Source organism: Drosophila rhopaloa, unplaced genomic scaffold (genome assembly GCF_018152115.1).
Source record: "Drosophila rhopaloa isolate 14029-0021.01 unplaced genomic scaffold, ASM1815211v1 contig_133, whole genome shotgun sequence".
NCBI lineage: Eukaryota > Metazoa > Arthropoda > Insecta > Diptera > Drosophilidae > Drosophila > Drosophila rhopaloa.
Window position 1 is genome coordinate 271,709 of NW_025335010.1, and position 19,774 is coordinate 291,482.

The 19,774-nt window shown below is 38.1% G+C and overlaps 1 protein-coding gene across 4 annotated transcripts in view; it reads left to right on the plus strand.

The window, feature by feature from the left end:
* Positions 1–19,774, plus strand: part of LOC108042362 (UDP-N-acetylglucosamine--peptide N-acetylglucosaminyltransferase 110 kDa subunit) — a 177,457-nt gene that overhangs the window by 124,904 nt on the left and 32,779 nt on the right. For 3 of the 4 annotated variants that reach the window (XM_044456581.1, XM_044456580.1, XM_044456582.1), the window contains exons 7-9: positions 14,282–14,477; positions 14,534–16,262; positions 16,321–16,501. The exons of the other annotated variant lie outside the window; for it this stretch is intronic. In XM_044456581.1, the coding sequence (XP_044312516.1) occupies positions 14,282–14,477; positions 14,534–16,262; positions 16,321–16,501 (2,106 nt within the window). The remainder of the gene's footprint in view (positions 1–14,281; positions 14,478–14,533; positions 16,263–16,320; positions 16,502–19,774) is intronic. 4 annotated transcript variants of the gene reach the window in all.

Here is a 19,774-nt window from a genome sequence, read left to right on the forward strand (position 1 = left end):
ATTGCCCTAAATAATTGCAGAATTTTACTGCATATCTATGTTATTTTTATGTTTCCGAATTAATGCCAGTGAAATTGAACTGTAAACTGAACATTAATTCATGGTTTGACGTATCTTAAATTATTGTCACTCTGCATTAAACCATCATAAACTTATTTAAACCAAAACTTTGTTTTTAACTACGATCGCTATAAATTAACAACTAACAAGAGAGAACGCTATAGTCGAGTGCCTCGACTCGAGATACCCGTTACTCAGCTAAACAACTTAATATAAATATGCCTTCTTGTATGTTTTTTTTTTTTTAACATAATGTGAATTATAGTGACCACAGGAAAAAAGGACAAAAAGTTCAAATTATCAATTTGAATTCGGCAATCTCTTAGTGCTGGTAGCTTTACAGCACGAGCATCAGCACCAGCCTGCTTTAGCGCAGGCAGCTTTTGTCCTGCACCAGCAGCTGTTTTTTTGTTTATGTTTTTGAGTGCAATAAATTGACTAGAAATATTAAACATACATACTTATATTGGCTAAACACATACATTCTTAAATAGTATTATGTATATTAAAGTCTAAATGTTTGCACAACACGAGTAACGGGTATAGCGAATAGCTTTCTTTGAAAGAAGTTATCTCTGCCGGGCAATTGCAACTGTGTACAATGTAAATACATACATACATATGTACATGCGTACATACATACACATATACGCCATTGTTTGACTCAGACCTCCAATTTGGCTAACTAGATTTGATTTGCATAGTTCTTGGGATATAGTTCGGTATTGACAAATGAAAACCATCGCAATTTCCTTTAATAGAAATCCTTATCGAGAATTAACGTTGACTCTGTTGAGCACCTTGGCCAGCTGTTCCAATGTCATCCGTTAGATGGCGCCATGAAAGGCGGAAATGTAGGCGCTAGCCAAGCTTAAGCGTTTAATGGGTTTTTGGGCGTTAGAGTGGGCGTGGCAAACTTTTATTAGGCCAATCGATATTTATTGACGAAACAAATACAGATCAATTAAAATTTTCATAATATCATCAAAACTTTGGCCACAGCTTGTGGCTTGTGGGCGTCAGAGGGGGCGTGGCACCTTTTTGAAACAAACTTGCGCTGCGCAGGAACTCCTAAAATCTACATGCAAAATGTCAATCTTCTAGCTTTTATAGTTTCCGAGATCTCAGCGTTCATACGGACAGACAGACGGACAGACGGACATGGCTAGATCGACTCGGCTAGTGATCCTGAACAAGAATATATACTTTATAGGGTCGGAAACGCTGCCTTCTACCTGTTACATACTTTTGCACGAATACAATATACCCTTTTACTCTACGAGTAACGGGTATAAAAATCACATATGAGACGAAACATCCCAACATTAATTTTTTAAATAATGATAAAAATATTAACATACAAGTATATTATTTCGTTTGAATTATTAACGAACTTACGTGACTAAAACGTCGAAACTAAAATGGAATCGTTTACCAAAACGGCCGATTCAGAACAGAACAGATACTGAAACAATAAGGGTATTCCGTCAATGCTCCAAAATCGATCGCAGGCGGATGAACAATCCTTTTTATTTGGCCTTAACTTTGCCAAATACATCTAGATTCCAATGCCTTCGAGAAATATATGCGTAATAGCAATTGAACGCATTGATTATAGACAAATTACAAAAATTAAATAACAATTAATAACAGATTTAACTTCATATATCAGTAATGTGTAATTCTCAGTTTTAAACTTATCTGTATGAAACTTTCCCAAAGGTCTGTTTCTACGAAAACTAGTCCCTCAGTTTTAAAACTATCTGCTTGAAACTTTCCCAAAAGTTGTCTTTCTTTTGCAGGTAAGTCGGAACGAGTCGGATCGGATCACATCCAGTGGATCGCAGCTTATTTCGCGCAGTTACCTAAAAAAAAGTTCAAGTCGTTATTCCTGCTAAACTAAGAAAGATAACAGAAAAAACAAGAGAGAACGCTATAGTCGGGTGCCCCGACTATCAGATACCCGTTACTCAGGTAAAGGGAGTGCGAGGGAGATGGAGATAAAAACTTTGATCACGCATAACTTTTTAACGAATGGTCCGATTTGAAAAATTTCTTCTACATTTCGATAGGTATTGATAAACACAATAAAACTTCATTTTTACTTTTCCGAAATATTTAAATTTTTAAAATCGTATATGGGCGATTGTGGGCGTTAAAGAGGGCGTGGCACCTTTTTGAAACAAACTTGCGCTGCGTAGGAACTCCTAGAATCTGCATGCAAAATGCCAATCTTCTAGCTTTTATAGTTTCCGAGATCTCAGCGTTCATACGGACAGACAGAAGGACAGACGGACAGACGGACAGACGGACATGGCTATATCGACTCGGCTAGTGACCCTGATCAAGAATATATATACTTTATAGGGTCGGAAACGCTTCCTTCTAGCTGTTACATACTTTTGCACAAATACAATATACCCTTTTACTCTACGAGTAACGGGTATAATTAAATGCAGTATTTTAAAAGGGAATATTAACTTGTTTATTAAATTAAAACGATTTCCTTAATCATAAAAACAAAACACTTATTAAATAAAAACAAAATGTGCAGGCTTTTTTCATGCCGCAGCTTATTTCCTGCAGTTTATTCTTCTTAACTTATTATTTGTAATTTAAAAGCTAAAATTTTGTATGTCCTCCTTTCTGGTTCAGGACAGCTTTGAGATGATTTCCCAAGGAAGAAACTAACTTTTTAGTGGTTTCCACTGGAATTTTGTTCCATTCTTCCATAAGAACACTTTTCATGTCGTTTTTGTTCGAAATCTTCCTCTTACTTATAGCGATGTCCAATATTTCCCATAAATTTTCGATCACATTTAAATCTGGAGACTGTGCTGGCATTATGACGACATGAGGGCAGTTCCAGACAAGTTGTCCTGGTAAAATAGAAATCGATCGCGTATGCCCAGTTTTTCAGCAGTTTGGAGCAGGGTTTCCTTTAAAATCTGTAGGTACATCTCAGCCATCCATGATAACTTAAAAAAAACGAGGTTGCCCCGCCAAAAGCTGCAATACAAGCCCAAACCATAAGATGATCCCCGCCCTGATTGACTGTAGCTTATAGGTGTTTGCTTTCCAGCTCTGTATTAGGAACAAGGGAGCATATTCTTCTTCCAATTTGCAGACGAGTCAAAATGTAACCTTTTTGTTTAATATGTTTGTCGGCGACCTAATACAGAGCTGGAAAGCAAACACCTATAAGCTACAGTCAATCATGAACTGCATGAAATAAGCTGCGGCATGAAAAAAGCCTGCACGTTTTGTTTTTATTTAATAAGTGTTTTGTTTTTATGATTAAGGAAATCGTTTTAATTTAATAAACAAGTTAATATTCCCTTTTAAAATACTGCATTTATTTTTTTCTGTTATCTTTCTTAGTTTAGCAGGAATAACGGCTTGAACTTTTTTTTAGGAAACTGCGCGAAATAAGCTGCGATCCACTGTAGCTCCCAAAATGCGCCATTATTTTGGATCCATTCCTTGACAGCAAAGGTATTCAAACATCGGCTTGCCGAATTTAACTTCCGTTCTCCTTTGAACTGAAAATCGGCCAGCTTTGCAAAAGAAAAATCTAATTTTATTATGGACTACCTGTCCCGGCGAACTTTGTTCCTTCCTTAGGATCAATAAATGAGCAGATTTCGGATTTTATTAAGAGGACCTCCCCATTCTCGATTTCAAATTTTGACGATTTTCAATGGGCTGGTAAATGAACATATATGTATTATTTTTTTAGGCTTGTAACTTTGCATCCATTTATCTGAAGTCTTAAAAAAGAAGAGTACATGTTTGGCTCTGGTATGAACTAGGATTATTAATTTCGCACAAAAATAAACATTGAAATTTTTTTTTGAAAATCGCCACAAATCAAGTTGAAAAGTAAAGAAAATCCTCACCGATTTGCTTTATCCCAGTTCATACCATAGCTATATATGTATAGTATAACGTTTTAAAATTTGGAACCGATTGGACTAATAGTTATACCCGTTACTCGTAGAGTAAAAGGGTATATTGTATTCGTGCAAAAGTATGTAACAGCTAGAAGGAAGCGTTTCCGACCCTATAAAGTATATATATTCTTGATCAGGATCACTAGCCGAGTCGATCTAGCCATGTCCGTCTGTCCGTCAGTCTGTCCGTCTGTCCGTCTGTCTGTCCGTATGAACGCTGAGATCTCGGAAACTATAAAAGCTAGAAGATTGGCATTTTGCATGTAGATTTTAGGAGTTCCTACGCAGCGCAAGTTTGTTTCAAAAAGGTGCCACGCCCCCTTTAACGCCCACCATCGGTCATATACAATTTTAAAAATTTAAATATTTCGGAAAAGTAAAAATGCAGTTTTATTGTGTTTATCAATACCTATCGAAATGTAGAAGAAATTTTTTAAATCGGACCATTCGTTAAAAAGTTATGCGTGATCAAAGTTTCTATCTCCATCTCCCTCGCACTCCCTTTACCTGAGTAACGGGTATCTGATAGTCGGGGTACCCGACTATAGCGTTCTCTCTTGTTTTTGAGTAACCTCATGCGCTAGTCGTAAAAATACTGTTTCGAGAAAACGCGTTTCAAGATTTGAGAAGTAAATTCTTGGGTAAAAAACATACCTACGTTCAATCATAAATCGTCCGCCATAAATCGGATTTATCTTCTAAAGATAGACGACATTTTTAGTTTTAATATCAGGCGAATGAAAAAATAAAGGAAAAAATGGATTTTGGTACAGGTTTGATGCGTGCAATGGAAAGTATGTCAAAATGTTAGCAGGAAATAAAGTGCGTTGCTGACTTCAAAAAGTTTAGATGATTGCTTTAACAATTGTCATAGAACCTTGCTTCCGTCATTTAAAATTCTTAAATGTATCATTCCACGTGGCATTTTCTTCGAGTACATCTAAGTTCGGAGACAACGGATCGCTCGGCAGATTGCGATTTGTTAAAGCTGTTTTTGCTGGAGGCACGTTGAACAACATTCATAGCTATAAATTCTACCCGTTGACTTTTTCCAGATGCACCGCCATATGCACCACAGTAGACTCAAGTTCGTGAATAGGAAACGCTAGTACACGCTGAATCACTTCGTTGCAGTTCACATACCGACCAACTTGATAACGCGCATTTTCATTCTTGGTATTGGGGGCTGGTTGCCAAAATAAATTTCGATCGACTTCGTAATTAGCACATATATGATAGCCAAATATGAATGTGTGCTCGTTTTCGACATTCGATTGAACACATCCAACATCATGAATGACACTATTGTTATTGGGATTTTGCTCGAAGCAGATGGGCTGGCAGTCTGCAAGGAACTTTATTCATAGTTGGGGTTCGCCGTAGTACAACAAATGTCAACCCTGCTGAGGAAGGGAAACACACAACAACTCGCTCTGTAGGAGCATGTCCGTCCAACTGCAAACGGAATCGAGCGACTACGGGCTCGGCGCCGTCCTAACACAGCAAGTGGAGGGAGACGAACAATAGGTGGCATATGCTAGCCGAGTAAAGTTGCAGAAGAACTAATCACATTTTGGGAGCGCATCCTGGCACGAGTGGATTCTGACACGAAGTCTCGGAGGACGACGGTGCCGAGCGACCGACTGACGAGCTACAGCAAAGATTGGTCGCAGCGGGCCCTCGCTTGCCGAGGTTTAGATAAATACCGCTAATGAAGCCCATTAACCGAACCATTTAAATTAGCTCACTGATGATTCAATTCTTAGCCCAACCTAGTCAACGATGAATACGATTGGTATTTTATTCGTCTACAGTATTGTGTGAAAGTACACAAAAAAAAAGTTAATTTAATGAGGTTTGTGTGGTCTTACTGGGAAAGTATAATTGCCATTATTAACTCCGTAAACCATTGCATTCATTTCTCGCAGCAAAACACCTCAACTACGACAATAGCACTTTCCGAATGACCTTATTTGGGGCAGTCATCATCGAAGTACAATGATTTAATGAAGTTGAGGCCTTTTATACCAATACCTTAATTTAAGGTCATTGGAATAGTGCATCTAAGAGTTTCCGTTGGACACCAGTCTCAAGAAGCAGTTCTAAACCCGAATTATTGAATACCAATAGGGGGCAACTCTCGAGCTGGATAGCGAGTGGTGTGTAGAGCTGGAAAATACTCGATGTTTGGGACCATCGATGTTTTTGAAGGTAAACCATGTATCTTTGGGGAAGTCTGGAAATGGTTGCCGCCGGGAATGAGGGTGCCGCTAGCGGGTCCCCTTAGCTTCGGGAAGATTGATACTGTAGAGTATCTGTGTGTTGCCAATTAAGGTTTACGGTGAGAGGGTAACTGCCCTCCTATGCCCCTGGCCTTCAGCTCCGTAAGAGTGTTGAAAATATCAGGTTGTCAAATATCTTCCTTCCGCTTTTTTTGGTTTTGAATTTGGCGGCTTTGTGCAAAGCGCTACATATCGGCATCGGGCAATGCTATATATCGATTGAGGGGTCTAGCCCTAATCTACAAAACGACGCTATTCATAACAAGTTTGGTTATTACGTTGAAAAGTTATACATGTGTAAACATGGAGTTCGCTAACGCCGAAATTTGCGCTGTTTTAAAGTTTTCCTTCGTGAAAGGTAAATCCGCTAGAGAAACATTCCGTGAGATTAATGGTGTTTTAGGCGATGGTACTCTAGCACTTCGAACCGCGGAGGAATGGTTTCGACGATTCAGAGCCGGTGCAAACGACACCATGGATAAGACAACCAAACCGTTTTAAACCATCAGCAGAAAGCTGGATAGAAAAAAAAGCTGGAAGTTTGGGTGCCGAATGATTTGACGCAAAAAACCTGTTGGACAGAATCAACGCATGCGATATGCTGCTGAAACGGAATGAACTCGACCCATTTTTGAAGCGGATGGTGACTGGCGACGAAAAAATGGATCACATACGTTAATATCAAGCGAGAACGCTCGTGGTTGAAGACCGGTAAATTTTCCAAAACAGTGGCCAAGCAGGGATTGACGGCATGGAAAGTTTTGCTATGTATTTGGTGGGATTGGAAGGGAATCATACACTATGAGCTGCTCTCATATGTCCAGACGAACAACAGGACCGCTTGAAGCTGGCAATCGACCAGAATTGACCAACAGGAATTCTGGACAACGCCAGACCACGCTCTTCTTTGATGACTCGTCAGAACCTACGGGAGCTCGGATGGGAGATTTTATCGCATCCACCATATAGCCCGGACATAGCGCCAAGTGACTACCACCTGTTCCTTTCCATGGCGAATGCCCTTACTGGTGTAAAGTTGGGATCAAAAGAGGGTTGCGGAAAGTGGCTGTCAGAGTTTTTCGCAAAGAAGGAGGTAAGTTTCTACGAGAGGGTATTATGATAATGAACACATTATCGAACAAAACGACGCATATTTTAGCTAAATCCGTTCACTGTATCAATTTTTATAAAGCATTTAGTAAAGAGCAAAAAAAGCGGAAGGGAGTTATTTGACAACCAGCTAAATCCGTTCACTGTATCAATTTTTATAAAGCAAAAAAGCGGAAGGGAGTTATTTGACAACCTAATATAAGAACGGCGATGGCCGATGTAATGTTTACTAGCAATAGCTCTTTATTTAAGTAAATTCAAAACAAGACTGAATATAAGGACTTGGCTTATAGCTAACAGAAGCTCACAGCGGCCAAGCAAATATGATGCGTTTGTCGTCTGTGCACGAATGTCCGGCCCGTCGCTAGATCAGCAATTTGACCGGAGCGATATGGTTGAAGTAACTGTGGTCAACGACTCTGTTTTGGCTGTGGTCAACGAATCTGTTTTGGCTGTGGTCAACGACTCTGTTTTGGCTGACCACAGTTAACTTGTGAGTCGCTAATAAGTGAGACCAATGCAGGAGTCTGAGAACATCTTGGTTGGCGGTAATATTCAACAATGGGGAACTTGCTGCCCCTGGAGTTCTCTTCTGAGCACTAGCATGGTTGGTGAAGAGGGTCTCATTTATCACGGCCTGTCTGTCGAAGGTGATGAGGTGTGTGCCATGAATCCAGACTTCTGTCCCATTGTCCACTCGAACTTTGGCTGACCGGTCCTTGATTTGTCCACGTAGGTGATTGGGTGCAGGTCGCACCTGCATGCAGTTCTTTGGCGCATGATACGGAGCAGTTTTTAATGGCGTGCATTTCTCCGCATTCCGCTATGACGTTGTCTATTATCTGCAACATTGTCTCATTATAGGTGACTGGGAACACAGCTATTTTTTCCATGCTAACTTTATTTTAGGAAATTTTATAATAAAGTGTAAGATGTTAACGGACTGCAGAATTTTTACGGACGAAACAGACCAAAGTTCCCTCAATCCAAACTGATTTTAAGTCTTCGTGAGAAATATTCGGACTAAAAATATTATTTTGGCAAGGGTTATTGCAACCATTAAATTTTGTAATTTCATGATCAGCATTCTGTTTCTAGCAAGTAGAGCCTCATACAAATGTCCAGTGTCTACTTGTGATTTTTTAGCCGATCTCAGAATTTGATTCACAGTAGAGCTTAGTTGATTAATCTGATTTGAATTTTGGTGTTTATTTGAATTCGCTTATTGTTTCTGTTAGAAATATATAACTATTTGGCAACGCCGTCTGTCAGCCGATTGCGATAGTTGCCTGCGAGCAACTCCATATATATATCGATATAAATCTAAGAACTCTCTCTCCCCTGTAATTTCACAACGAACGGACGCGTTCCTCCCCTTTTGTTCTTTTTAATAAAGCACTCACATATCCAATAGGTTATGGGCCCAGAGTGACTTGACACTGCGAAAGGAATAAAAAGAGTTGCGTGTGATCGTGTTTGGTAATCGCGGTAAAAAGTGAACTTGTCCCTGCGAGGAAAGTTCTGGATTTAAGGCCCAGTAGAGGGCTTCGCGTTAAAAAGACGGTTACGGTTGTGTGTGTGTAGTCATTGCGGTAAAAAGTGAGCTTCTCCCTGCGTGGAAAGTTCTGGACTTTAGGCTAAGTTAGTGGCTTCGCGATTAAACACGGAAAAATGAATCCAAGTATGAATTTCATAGAAAGACTCGATGAGGAAAATTACAGCGCATGGGCTGTGCAAATGAAAAGCGTTTTAATATACGCAGATTTTTGGGCAGTGGTTTGCCGTCGTGTTGTAAAGAATGAAAATGACAGTGAAGAAGTCAAGGCTGCATTTGATACAAAAGATGAGAAAGCTCTTGCGAGCATAATGTTACATATAAAACCGTCTCAAATAAATCATGTAAAATATTGTGTTAGTGCAGCGGAAGCATGGGACAGGCTTCTAGGAATACATAGACCAACAGGACCGGCGCGGCGTGTATTTCTGCTTAGGCAATTGCTTCGAATGAAAATGGCAGAAGAAAACAACATTGGATCGCATATAAGCAAATTTTCTGATACTCTGGAGAAACTGAACGAAGTCGGGGTAACTCTACCCGAAGAAGTTACAGTTATTTTGTTGTTGTCTGGCCTAAGTGATGCATTTGAGAATTTTGTTGTTGCTGTCGAGACGCGCGACAGATTGCCGTCGTTGCATGTGCTAAAAATCAAATTGCTGGAAGAAGGAGAGAGACGAAAGAACGACGAAACGGTTCATGAGATAGAGACAAGAATGTTTGCGTCGCGAAGAGAGAAAGTGTCTGCCAAAACCGAATGGAAGAACAAAGACAAGAACAAGAGAGCGTTTTGGGCATGCGGTCGTCAAGGGCATATTGCTGTAAATTGTCGCGAAAAGGGTAAACCCGAAAGGAAAGGCGGAGAGAAGAAGGAGAACAGTCGTAATTATTTTGTTTTCTCTAATGGGCCAAGTGAGTTCGGAGAGCGCCGAGAGAGCGTTTGGTGCTTAGACACTGGTACCACGACCCATTTGTGTTGCAATCGCTCTAGTTTTACAAGTATGAAGGAACATAGAGAAAAAATAATATTAGCATCATGGCGGAAGGCCGTGGAAATGTACGCATAAAATGGAAGAAAAGTACGATCGATCTCGTGGATGTACTTTATGTAAAAGATTTACAGTGTAACTTTCTATCCGTATCGAGAGCACTTGAAAACGAATAATATTTTGCAACGTGTTCACACAGACATTTGCGGACCGATGAGCAAAAAAATCAAAAGGCGGATCTCGGTATTTCGTGACATTTATAGACGATAAATCGCGATATATGCATGTATATTTTCTGAAGACGCGTGATGAAGTTTTCGGAAAGTTCATGGTGTTTAAAGCACTGGTGGAAAAACAAACAGGAGAAAGGCTCAAAATCCTGCGCAGCGATAACGGGCGGGAGTATTTGAGCGGAGAGTTTACGCAGTTCTTGGTAAGCAATGGAATAAAGAGAGAGCTTACTGTACCGTATACACCTCAACAAAACGGTGTGGCGGAAAGAGCTAATAGAACGTTGGTTGAGATGGCTCGGAGCATGTTGCAGTATGCTAATATGGACGAAGCATTTTGGGCGGAAGCCGTAGCTGCTGCAGCATACTTGCGAAACAGATCGGAGTCATCAGCACTGGAGGATATGACGCCGTTCGAAGCTTGGTTCGGACGGAAACCGAGTGTAGCTCATCTCAAGGTATTCGGGGTTAAAGCGATCGGCTTGGATAAGAAACACGTAAATTCAAACCGAAAGGAATCGAATATGTTTTTGTAGGGTATTCAGATATGGCTGCTGCTTACCGTTTGTATAATCCATGTACAGGAAAACTCACAGAGTCACGTGACGTAATATTTTTGGAGCATTTTCAGAAGCAAAAATATAATGAAAGTAATTTCGCTCCACAAATTGAAGAGATGGGAGCTTATGACGAAAACGAGCCCGATGTATATGCCAGCGAGGAGAACAAAGAAGAGCAACCACCAGAAGCAGAAGTACTACCAGGAGCCGAGGTGTTTCCAGATGAAGATGTGCTGCCAGAAGCAGAGCTGCTGCCAGAAGCAGAGGTGCTGCTAAGCGATAAACGGGGCCCTGGGAGGCCAAAACTTGTTCGTTCTGGGCGGCGTGGGAGACCTCGAAAGGAGTACCAAACTGTCAATGTCATAACCAAAAGTGATGTTGAGGTTCCAGCAAGTTTCAAAGATGCACTAAGTTCCAGACCAGACATGCAGAGGACAGGAAGAATTCTATGCAACAAGAAGTTGATAGTCTAAAAGAGAGGAAGACTTGGACACTTGTCGAGCTGCCTGAGGGAGAGAAGGCCATTGGATGCAAGTGGGTCTACGCGGTCAAGCGAGATAAATATGGCAATGTGTAACGTTTGAGATCACGGCTTGTTGCAAAGGGCTGTGGACAAAAATATGGTATCAACTACTCTGACACGTTTTCCCCGGTGGCCAGATATTCATCAATAAGGCTGATGATTGCGATAGCGGTCGAACATGGTATGTATATGCACCAACTTGATGTTTCTTCTGCTTACCTCAACAGTGAACTCCATGACGTGGTGTACATGAGGCAACCTGAGGGGTTTACTGACGAAAAGCATCCAGGAAAGGTTCTGAAGCTGCACAAATCGCTTTACGGCTTAAAACAAAGTGGCCGAGAGTGGAACAGAAGCCTGGACGAGACCATTCTGAAGTTAGGGTTCTCAGCATGTCCGAGCGAACCCTGCATCTACAAGGAGGCAGTGTATATTCGTAAACTTTGGAGTGAGATGGGTCTTGGTGAAGTCCAACCGATTATAATGCACAGCGATAATCAAAGCGCGCAGTATCTTGTAAAGAATCCTGTATATCTAAGTATTAATATGATGGGTTTGCTGTAAATAACGTATTTTAATTATCCTGTAAAATGACAAACAGCGTTGAGAAGGAGTGTTAGAAATATGTAACTATTTGGCAACGCCGTCTGTCAGCCGATTGCGATAGTTGCCTGGGAGCAACTCCATATATATATCGATATAAATCTAAGAACTCTCTCTCGCCTGTAATTTCACAACGAACGGACGCGTTCCTCCTCTTTTGTTCTTTTTAATAAAGCACTCACATATCCAATAGTTTCACTCAATTAACTTCATTTCGGTAAATCTAATTCATAAATCAAAGTCACCGGCGTCCGGTGTCCCTGCTACGACCTTAAGCATTGATCCTAAGAAATCTAAACTCCTGGCTGCTCTGTGATGAACGCCCAACGACTCTAACACATAAATATAAAATATATAAAATATGAGTCCGAACCTGTGGAATTGAACATTAGCTATTTTTTGCTTATAGAGGGGTATCCCACCACCAATGAAATGAACTTAAAACAAAAACCATGGTAATGGAACTTATGGTAATGGAACTTATAGCTAATAAGAATTTGCGCCAAGTGGCTGAAAGGCTGTAATAAAAATTAATAAAAACAAGAAAGGAAGCTAACTTCGGCAAGTTTATATACCCTTGCAGTTATTACAAAACGACTTAATTTCGAATTCTCTACCTAATTACTAAAAACAATGAAGCTTTGTCGATTTTGGGCTGCATTTCGCCATCGTTTCTATGGCAGCTTATGATATTATTGTCCGATTTTGATAAAACTAAAAGCGTTATTCTAAAATAGTATATAATTACTATTTCTCAAAGGAATATTTTAATAAAAAGAAAAACACCGAAATAACAGTTTTTTTATTTATTTTTATTTTTTGATTTACCTATGGGAGCTATATATAAAACCGTAATTTCATAATATTTTAATATTACAAAATCCCAAAGAACAAAAAAATAATTAAAAACAACAATGTTATAATTTTTATAAAATTTATTTGCGATTGTTCCTATGGGAGCTATATGATAGTCGCCCGATCCGGCTCGTTCCGACTTATATACTACCTACAATAGAAAGACAACTTTTGAGAAAGTTTTAAGCAGATAGCTTTAAAACTGAGGGAATAGAATCGGACGGACGCACGGACGGACAGATGAACGGACGGATATGGCTAGATTGACTCTCCTGGATGCTGATCAAGAATATATATACTTTATAGGGTCGGAAATGTCTCTTTCACTGCGTTGCAAACTTTTTGAGTGAAATTATAATACCCTCTGCAAGGGTATACAAAAAAACTTATAACTTAAAAATATAATATAAAATGTATACAATATAATAAACATATTATTATAAAAAATATTAAATATTATACATTTTATTTCAATAATTTTTTTTATCATTTATATTCATCTATTTATTTCAACGTTTGCTTACTAAATCTATTGCTAAATAGTCGTTTAATTTTCCGAAGTACATTTTGAGCGCTATCTAAAAAGATTAACATGTAAAATCACTTTTATCATCTATGTCAGAAACTGCAGCTTCGACTGCGTTTCCATACCCTATTTTTTTCTTGATGAAGGGCTTGCTTGGTGGTTGTAATTTTCTTAGTTTTTTTTTTATTTGATAAGGTGTTTACCCTTAGCAGCCAATTTTTAAATAAAAAATTCAAAAAAAAAAACAACTATTTGCAATCGACATGCGGTTTTTATGTTACCCCTGAATAACTGTTATTTCCGAGGTTTTAATGTATAAACTTTTACGTTCAAAACGGTCTTCTCATGATTTAATAAATCAATATACATTTTTATAGCAATTATGGAGAACATTTATACATTTCACGGCGAAAAGTACTTTGATTGTATGAATATATTTCTTGTCTGTCAGCCTGTGTGTCTGCCTCATCCTAATTAAACAATAAATTTATTTTTTTTGATATTTAACATGAGTAGCTATGAAACCTATTTAGTTGAGCGGCAGTGTGTACAAGTTTGCGGTTATTTACGTCATTGAAGGTTATTCATTTGCATATATTGTGTTTTATGTGTATTGTATATACAAACGTATATTTCAACAAAAAGCTATATTAAAGATCAAATTTGAACGCGTTGTTAGTTGATGAGTTATCATATAAAAAATATTCTATCGTTTAAAAAAAATTGAATATTTGATAATGGATAATAATAAGAATTAGTCAATAATTGTAATGGAGTACCAATGCGTGGTGGTTTATACAATAGTCAAGATAAGCTATGAAGATCGGGAATATACGAAAAAGCTAAAATATACAAACAACGAACAAAATATGTTGCCTTTCTGGGTTCGTTTAAAGGTATTGTGGAAAAGGTAAATTGAAATTTATGTTAACAGATTTCTATTGTCAAAAAACTAATCTAACTTTTAAAGTTTTCAACTCTAAGAGCTCAAACGATGCTGAACAATATTGTAAATAAAAAAAAAATTTATTTTAGGGCTGTAGCTGCCTACTTACGTGCTTTAAACTTATCCCCGAATAATGCTGTAGTTCATGGAAATTTGGCCTGCGTTTATTATGAACAAGGCCTTATTGATTTAGCTATCGACACATATAGGCGGGCAATAGAGCTGCAGCCAAATTTCCCCGATGCCTACTGCAATCTTGCAAATGCTCTTAAGGAGAAAGGGCAGGTACGTTCATTTATATATGTTTCGTTTGCACTAATTATTATTATTATTTATACCAGGTTAAAGAAGCTGAGGATTGCTATAACACTGCACTAAGACTGTGTTCAAATCATGCAGATTCCCTTAATAATTTAGCCAATATAAAAAGAGAGCAAGGGTACATTGAAGAAGCAACTCGACTTTATTTGAAAGCTTTGGAAGTGTTTCCTGATTTTGCTGCCGCCCATTCAAACTTGGCATCCGTTTTGCAACAGCAAGGAAAATTAAAGGAAGCATTAATGCATTACAAAGAGGCCATCAGAATTCAGCCCACCTTTGCAGATGCCTATTCTAATATGGGAAACACCCTTAAAGAATTACAAGATGTCAGCGGAGCACTTCAATGCTACACCAGAGCGATTCAAATTAACCCAGCCTTCGCTGATGCCCATAGTAATTTGGCAAGCATTCATAAAGATTCTGGCAATATTCCAGAAGCTATTCAATCTTATCGAACAGCCCTAAAGCTAAAACCTGATTTTCCTGATGCTTATTGTAATTTGGCTCATTGTTTGCAAATCGTCTGTGATTGGACTGACTATGATATTCGAATGAAGAAATTGGTTAGTATAGTTGCCGAGCAGCTTGAAAAAAACCGTTTACCATCCGTGCATCCACATCACTCAATGCTTTATCCTTTGACACATGAGTATCGTAAAGCAATTGCAGCCCGTCATGCCAATTTATGTTTAGAAAAAGTTCATGTGCTTCATAAAAAACCGTATAATTTTTTAAAAGAATTGCCAGCCAATGCTAGGCTACGTATAGGGTATCTAAGCTCGGACTTTGGAAATCATCCTACCTCACACTTAATGCAATCTGTGCCAGGTCTCCACGATCGTTCAAAAGTAGAGATTTTCTGTTATGCTTTAAGTGCAGATGATGGGACAACATTTCGATATAAAATCAGCAGAGAATCTGAAAACTTTGTGGATCTCTCACAAATTTCTTGTAATGGCAAAGCGGCAGATAAAATTTATAATGACGGTATACATATTTTGGTAAATATGAATGGATACACGAAGGGAGCAAGAAATGAAATATTTGCTCTTCGCCCTGCTCCAATACAAGTAATGTGGTTGGGCTATCCAGGTACTAGTGGCGCTAGTTTCATGGACTATATTATTACTGATGCTATTACTAGTCCAATGGATTTGGCTTACCAATACAGCGAGAAGTTGTCTTATATGCCGCACACATATTTCATTGGCGACCATAAGCAAATGTTTCCACATTTAAAAGAGCGGATAATTGTATGTGACAAACAACAATCCTCTGTTGTAGATAATGTAACGGTTATAAATGCCACGGATTTATCACCTCTAGTTGAAAATACAGATGTAAAAGAGATTAAGGAAGTTGTTAACGTACAAAAACCAGTCGAAATTACTCATAAAGTCGCTGAGCTGCCAAATACGACACAAATAGTATCAATGATAGCGTCTGGTCAAGTACAAACTTCTTTAAATGGTGTTGTTGTTCAAAACGGATTGGCTACTACCCAAACTAACAATAAGGCCGCTACCGGTGAAGAGGTACCACAAAATATTGTAATAACCACTCGTCGACAATATATGTTACCTGACGACGCTATTGTCTACTGCAATTTTAATCAGCTGTACAAAATCGATCCTCAAACACTTGAATCTTGGATACAAATTTTAAAAAATGTGCCTAAGTCAGTTTTGTGGTTACTGAGGTTTCCAGCAGTTGGTGAACAAAATATTAAAAAGACAGTTAGTGATTTCGGTAAATATGATTTATTATACAAATTCTAAAAATTATATATTTTTTTTAATATTTATAGGAATATCTCCTGATAGAGTAATTTTTTCAAATGTAGCTGCTAAAGAAGAACACGTACGTCGCGGTCAATTAGCTGATATATGTCTTGACACTCCATTATGCAATGGACACACTACATCTATGGACGTCTTGTGGACGGGTACCCCTGTCGTAACTTTGCCAGGGGAGACATTAGCCTCAAGGTAAGCTTACGTGTTCTTATAAAAAGCTTATTATAACCTTGCAGACGGAATTATAAAAAAGAAGGTGAGTCCATCGGTCCGGAAGGTTTTACAATTGATAGTAACTCCCAGCATTTTTATTCCTATCATGCCAAAAGAAAATAAGTAAACAAATAAGATTCAAAAGATTTCGTCGATCTGACAACATTGTTATTAGAGTATTCATTAGGAAACATCAAATGCAAAGCTTCAAAGTTTGCTATAAAACAAAAAATGTCATCATTAGAATTAGAATGTCATTATAAACAAAATTGTTTCTGTTTAATTGTCAAACAGCTGCCCCGCGTATCATTTTCGGGACTTAACAGATGTTTCAAATAATTGTTCCTTGTTACTTAGATATTGTCCAAAGCTAATATTTCATGCTAATAAAAACAAGAACACTATTATACTGTGTATAGCCGTACTGTAAATATGGCAGATATATGAAAATTATACAATATAATCATCTCAAGGAAGGTATTCGTTGAATGCTTTTATACTGCGCGAATAAAATTCATTGAACCATACGCCCATTATGGAAGATAAATGAGACCAATTTATAAGATATAGTCGTCCGATATTTGAGTAATGAGCAAAAAAATATATTGGAAAAGAATCAGGGAGAAATGCGGAAATCGATTTAATAACAGCCAATTATACAAATTAGACTTCCGTTCAGTGCTGTTTTAAAACTTTATCTGCATATTGTTTTTGGTATACTTAGGCAACATAGAAATTAAAAAGAATATCGAACGAATATATCAAATATAATCGATTTATTCAACTTCATTGTTTTTTAAGATAAACGCATAAAATTTATTTTTTTGTTAAGTACTTAAGTACTTGTTAATATGTACTTAAGGAGGGGGTATAGAATTAATTTTTTTTTTTGCTTTTTTAAAATTTTTTTTCTGAATGCACAACATCTTAAGAATACTGTGTTAAATTGATCCGAGTAAAACTTCCGAACTTATGGGCAGTTGAAAGTAGGTAAGCGCGTTTTATATTGAATTTTTGGGTGTCCCAAACTTTAAAACGCTCTCCTGAAAAGTTGCCATTTCAAAGTCGGTGTACACGATCCTGCAAAATCTATCGATCGGATCGTTTTGAGATTTTGCACATTATTTCTCTACCAGATTCCTCAGGTAACGCTGTTTTTTATTTTTAGAGAAACAAATAATAACACAATAAAAAAATAAAAACTCGACTGCGTTACCTGAGGAATCTTGTCTTTTAACTAATGCAATTTGTTTTTATCAATTCAGATAATTCTGTGACCAGTTATCGTGTACACCGCAAAACGTGTTTTCTTCGAGGCGCCGCCGGAGATTGCCTGTATCTCACTTAATTTTTAATATTTTTGGATGAAAACATGTTGTTTAAATGTTGCCCTATCACATGCCAAAACCAAAATTGAGCTAAAACTAACCGTATAGCCAATAAAAATTCTTAAAAAATTACCGATTTTGCACCAAATTAACTATACCCCCCTTAACATATTCACCTGTGTGGTTCCTCGTTCCACAAAGGTTTAATGTAAATGCACAAAAATCATGTTAAACATATTGTATTGATAAGTATAAAAAACACACCTGATATTAAACCTCATGCTCTTCAGATTCGAGTTCAATATTGCATGGACAATCAAAAAGCTTCTCATCTGCAACAAAACTACTGTCAAAGCTACAAAACTTGATGTTATGTATTTAAAAATCTGATTTAACAGCTGTTATTTTATGAGATGCCCACTCTAACGAAATTCCTGAATCGTAATATTGCAGATTGTCTTCCGTTAACGCACCCTAATACAACATTTTTGGTTTTAACGACTTTTACTGGATTACTCGAATTCATACGTAGGTTATTTTTTAATTTCTTCTATAACAAGCCCGAAGAGCTGTCGATTCACTCGCGGGGATATTTTTAAATTTGGGAATACATCTAAATCTAATTGATTACCGCACGAATTCTGGTCGGACTAAAACCCCTCAACCTGTTAGGATCAGTTATTATACCCGTTACTCGTAGAGTAAAAGGGTATATTGTATTCGTGCAAAAGTATGTAACAGGTAGAACGAAGCGTTTCCGACCCTATAAAGTATGTATATTCTTGTTCAGGATCACTAGCCGAGTCGGTCTAGCAATGTCCGTCTGTCCGTCTGTCTGTCCGTCCGTATGAACGCTGAGATCTCGGAAACTATAAAAGCTAGAAGATTGGCATTTTACATGTAGATTTTAGGAGTTCCTACGCAGCGCAAGTTTGTTTCAAAATGGTGCCACGCCCCCTCTGACGCCCACAAGCTGTGGCCAAAGTTTTGATGATATTATGAAAATTTTAATTGATCTGTATTTGTTTCGTCAATAAATATCGATTGGCCTAATAAAAGTTTGCCACGCCCACTCTAACGCCCAAAAACCCATTAAACGCTTAAGCTTGGCTAGCGCCTACATTTCCGCCTTTCATGGCGCCATCTAACAGATGACATTGGAGCAGCTGGCCAAGGTGCTCAACAGAGTCAACGTTAATTCTCGATAAGGATTTCTATTAAAGGAAATTGCGATGGTTTTCATTTGTCAATACCGAACTATATCCCAAGAACTATGCAAATCAAATCTAGTTAGCCAAATTGGAGGTCTGAGTCAAACAATGGCGTATATGTGTATGTATGTAAGCATGTACATATGTATGTATGTATTTACATTGTACACAGTTGCAATTGCCCGGCAAAGAAAAGAAAGCTATTCGCTATACCCGTTACTCGTGTTGTGCAAACATTTAGACTTTAATATACATAATACTATTTAATACTTAATCGTATATTAAGTTGTTTAGCTGAGTAACGGGTATCTAATAGTCGAGGCACTCGACTATAGCGTTCTCTCTTGTTTTTATACCCTTGCAGAGGGTATTATAATTTTGGCCAAAAGTGTGCAACGCAGTGAAGGAGACATCTCCGACCCTATAAAGTATATATATTCTTGATCAGGATCACCTCCTGAGTTGGTATAGCCATGTCCGTCTGTCCGTCTGTCTGTTTCTACGCAAACTAGTCTCTCAGTTTTAAAGATATTGAACTGAAACTTTGCCCACACCCTTCTTTCCTTTGCATGCAGTATATATGCCGGGATCGGCCGACTATATCCTGTAGCTGCCATATAACTGATTGATCGGAAATGCCATAACTTTGATGTTTGTAAGGCTAGTATGAACATATTTAGTTATTGGTCAAACAAGTACTTATTGTCATAACT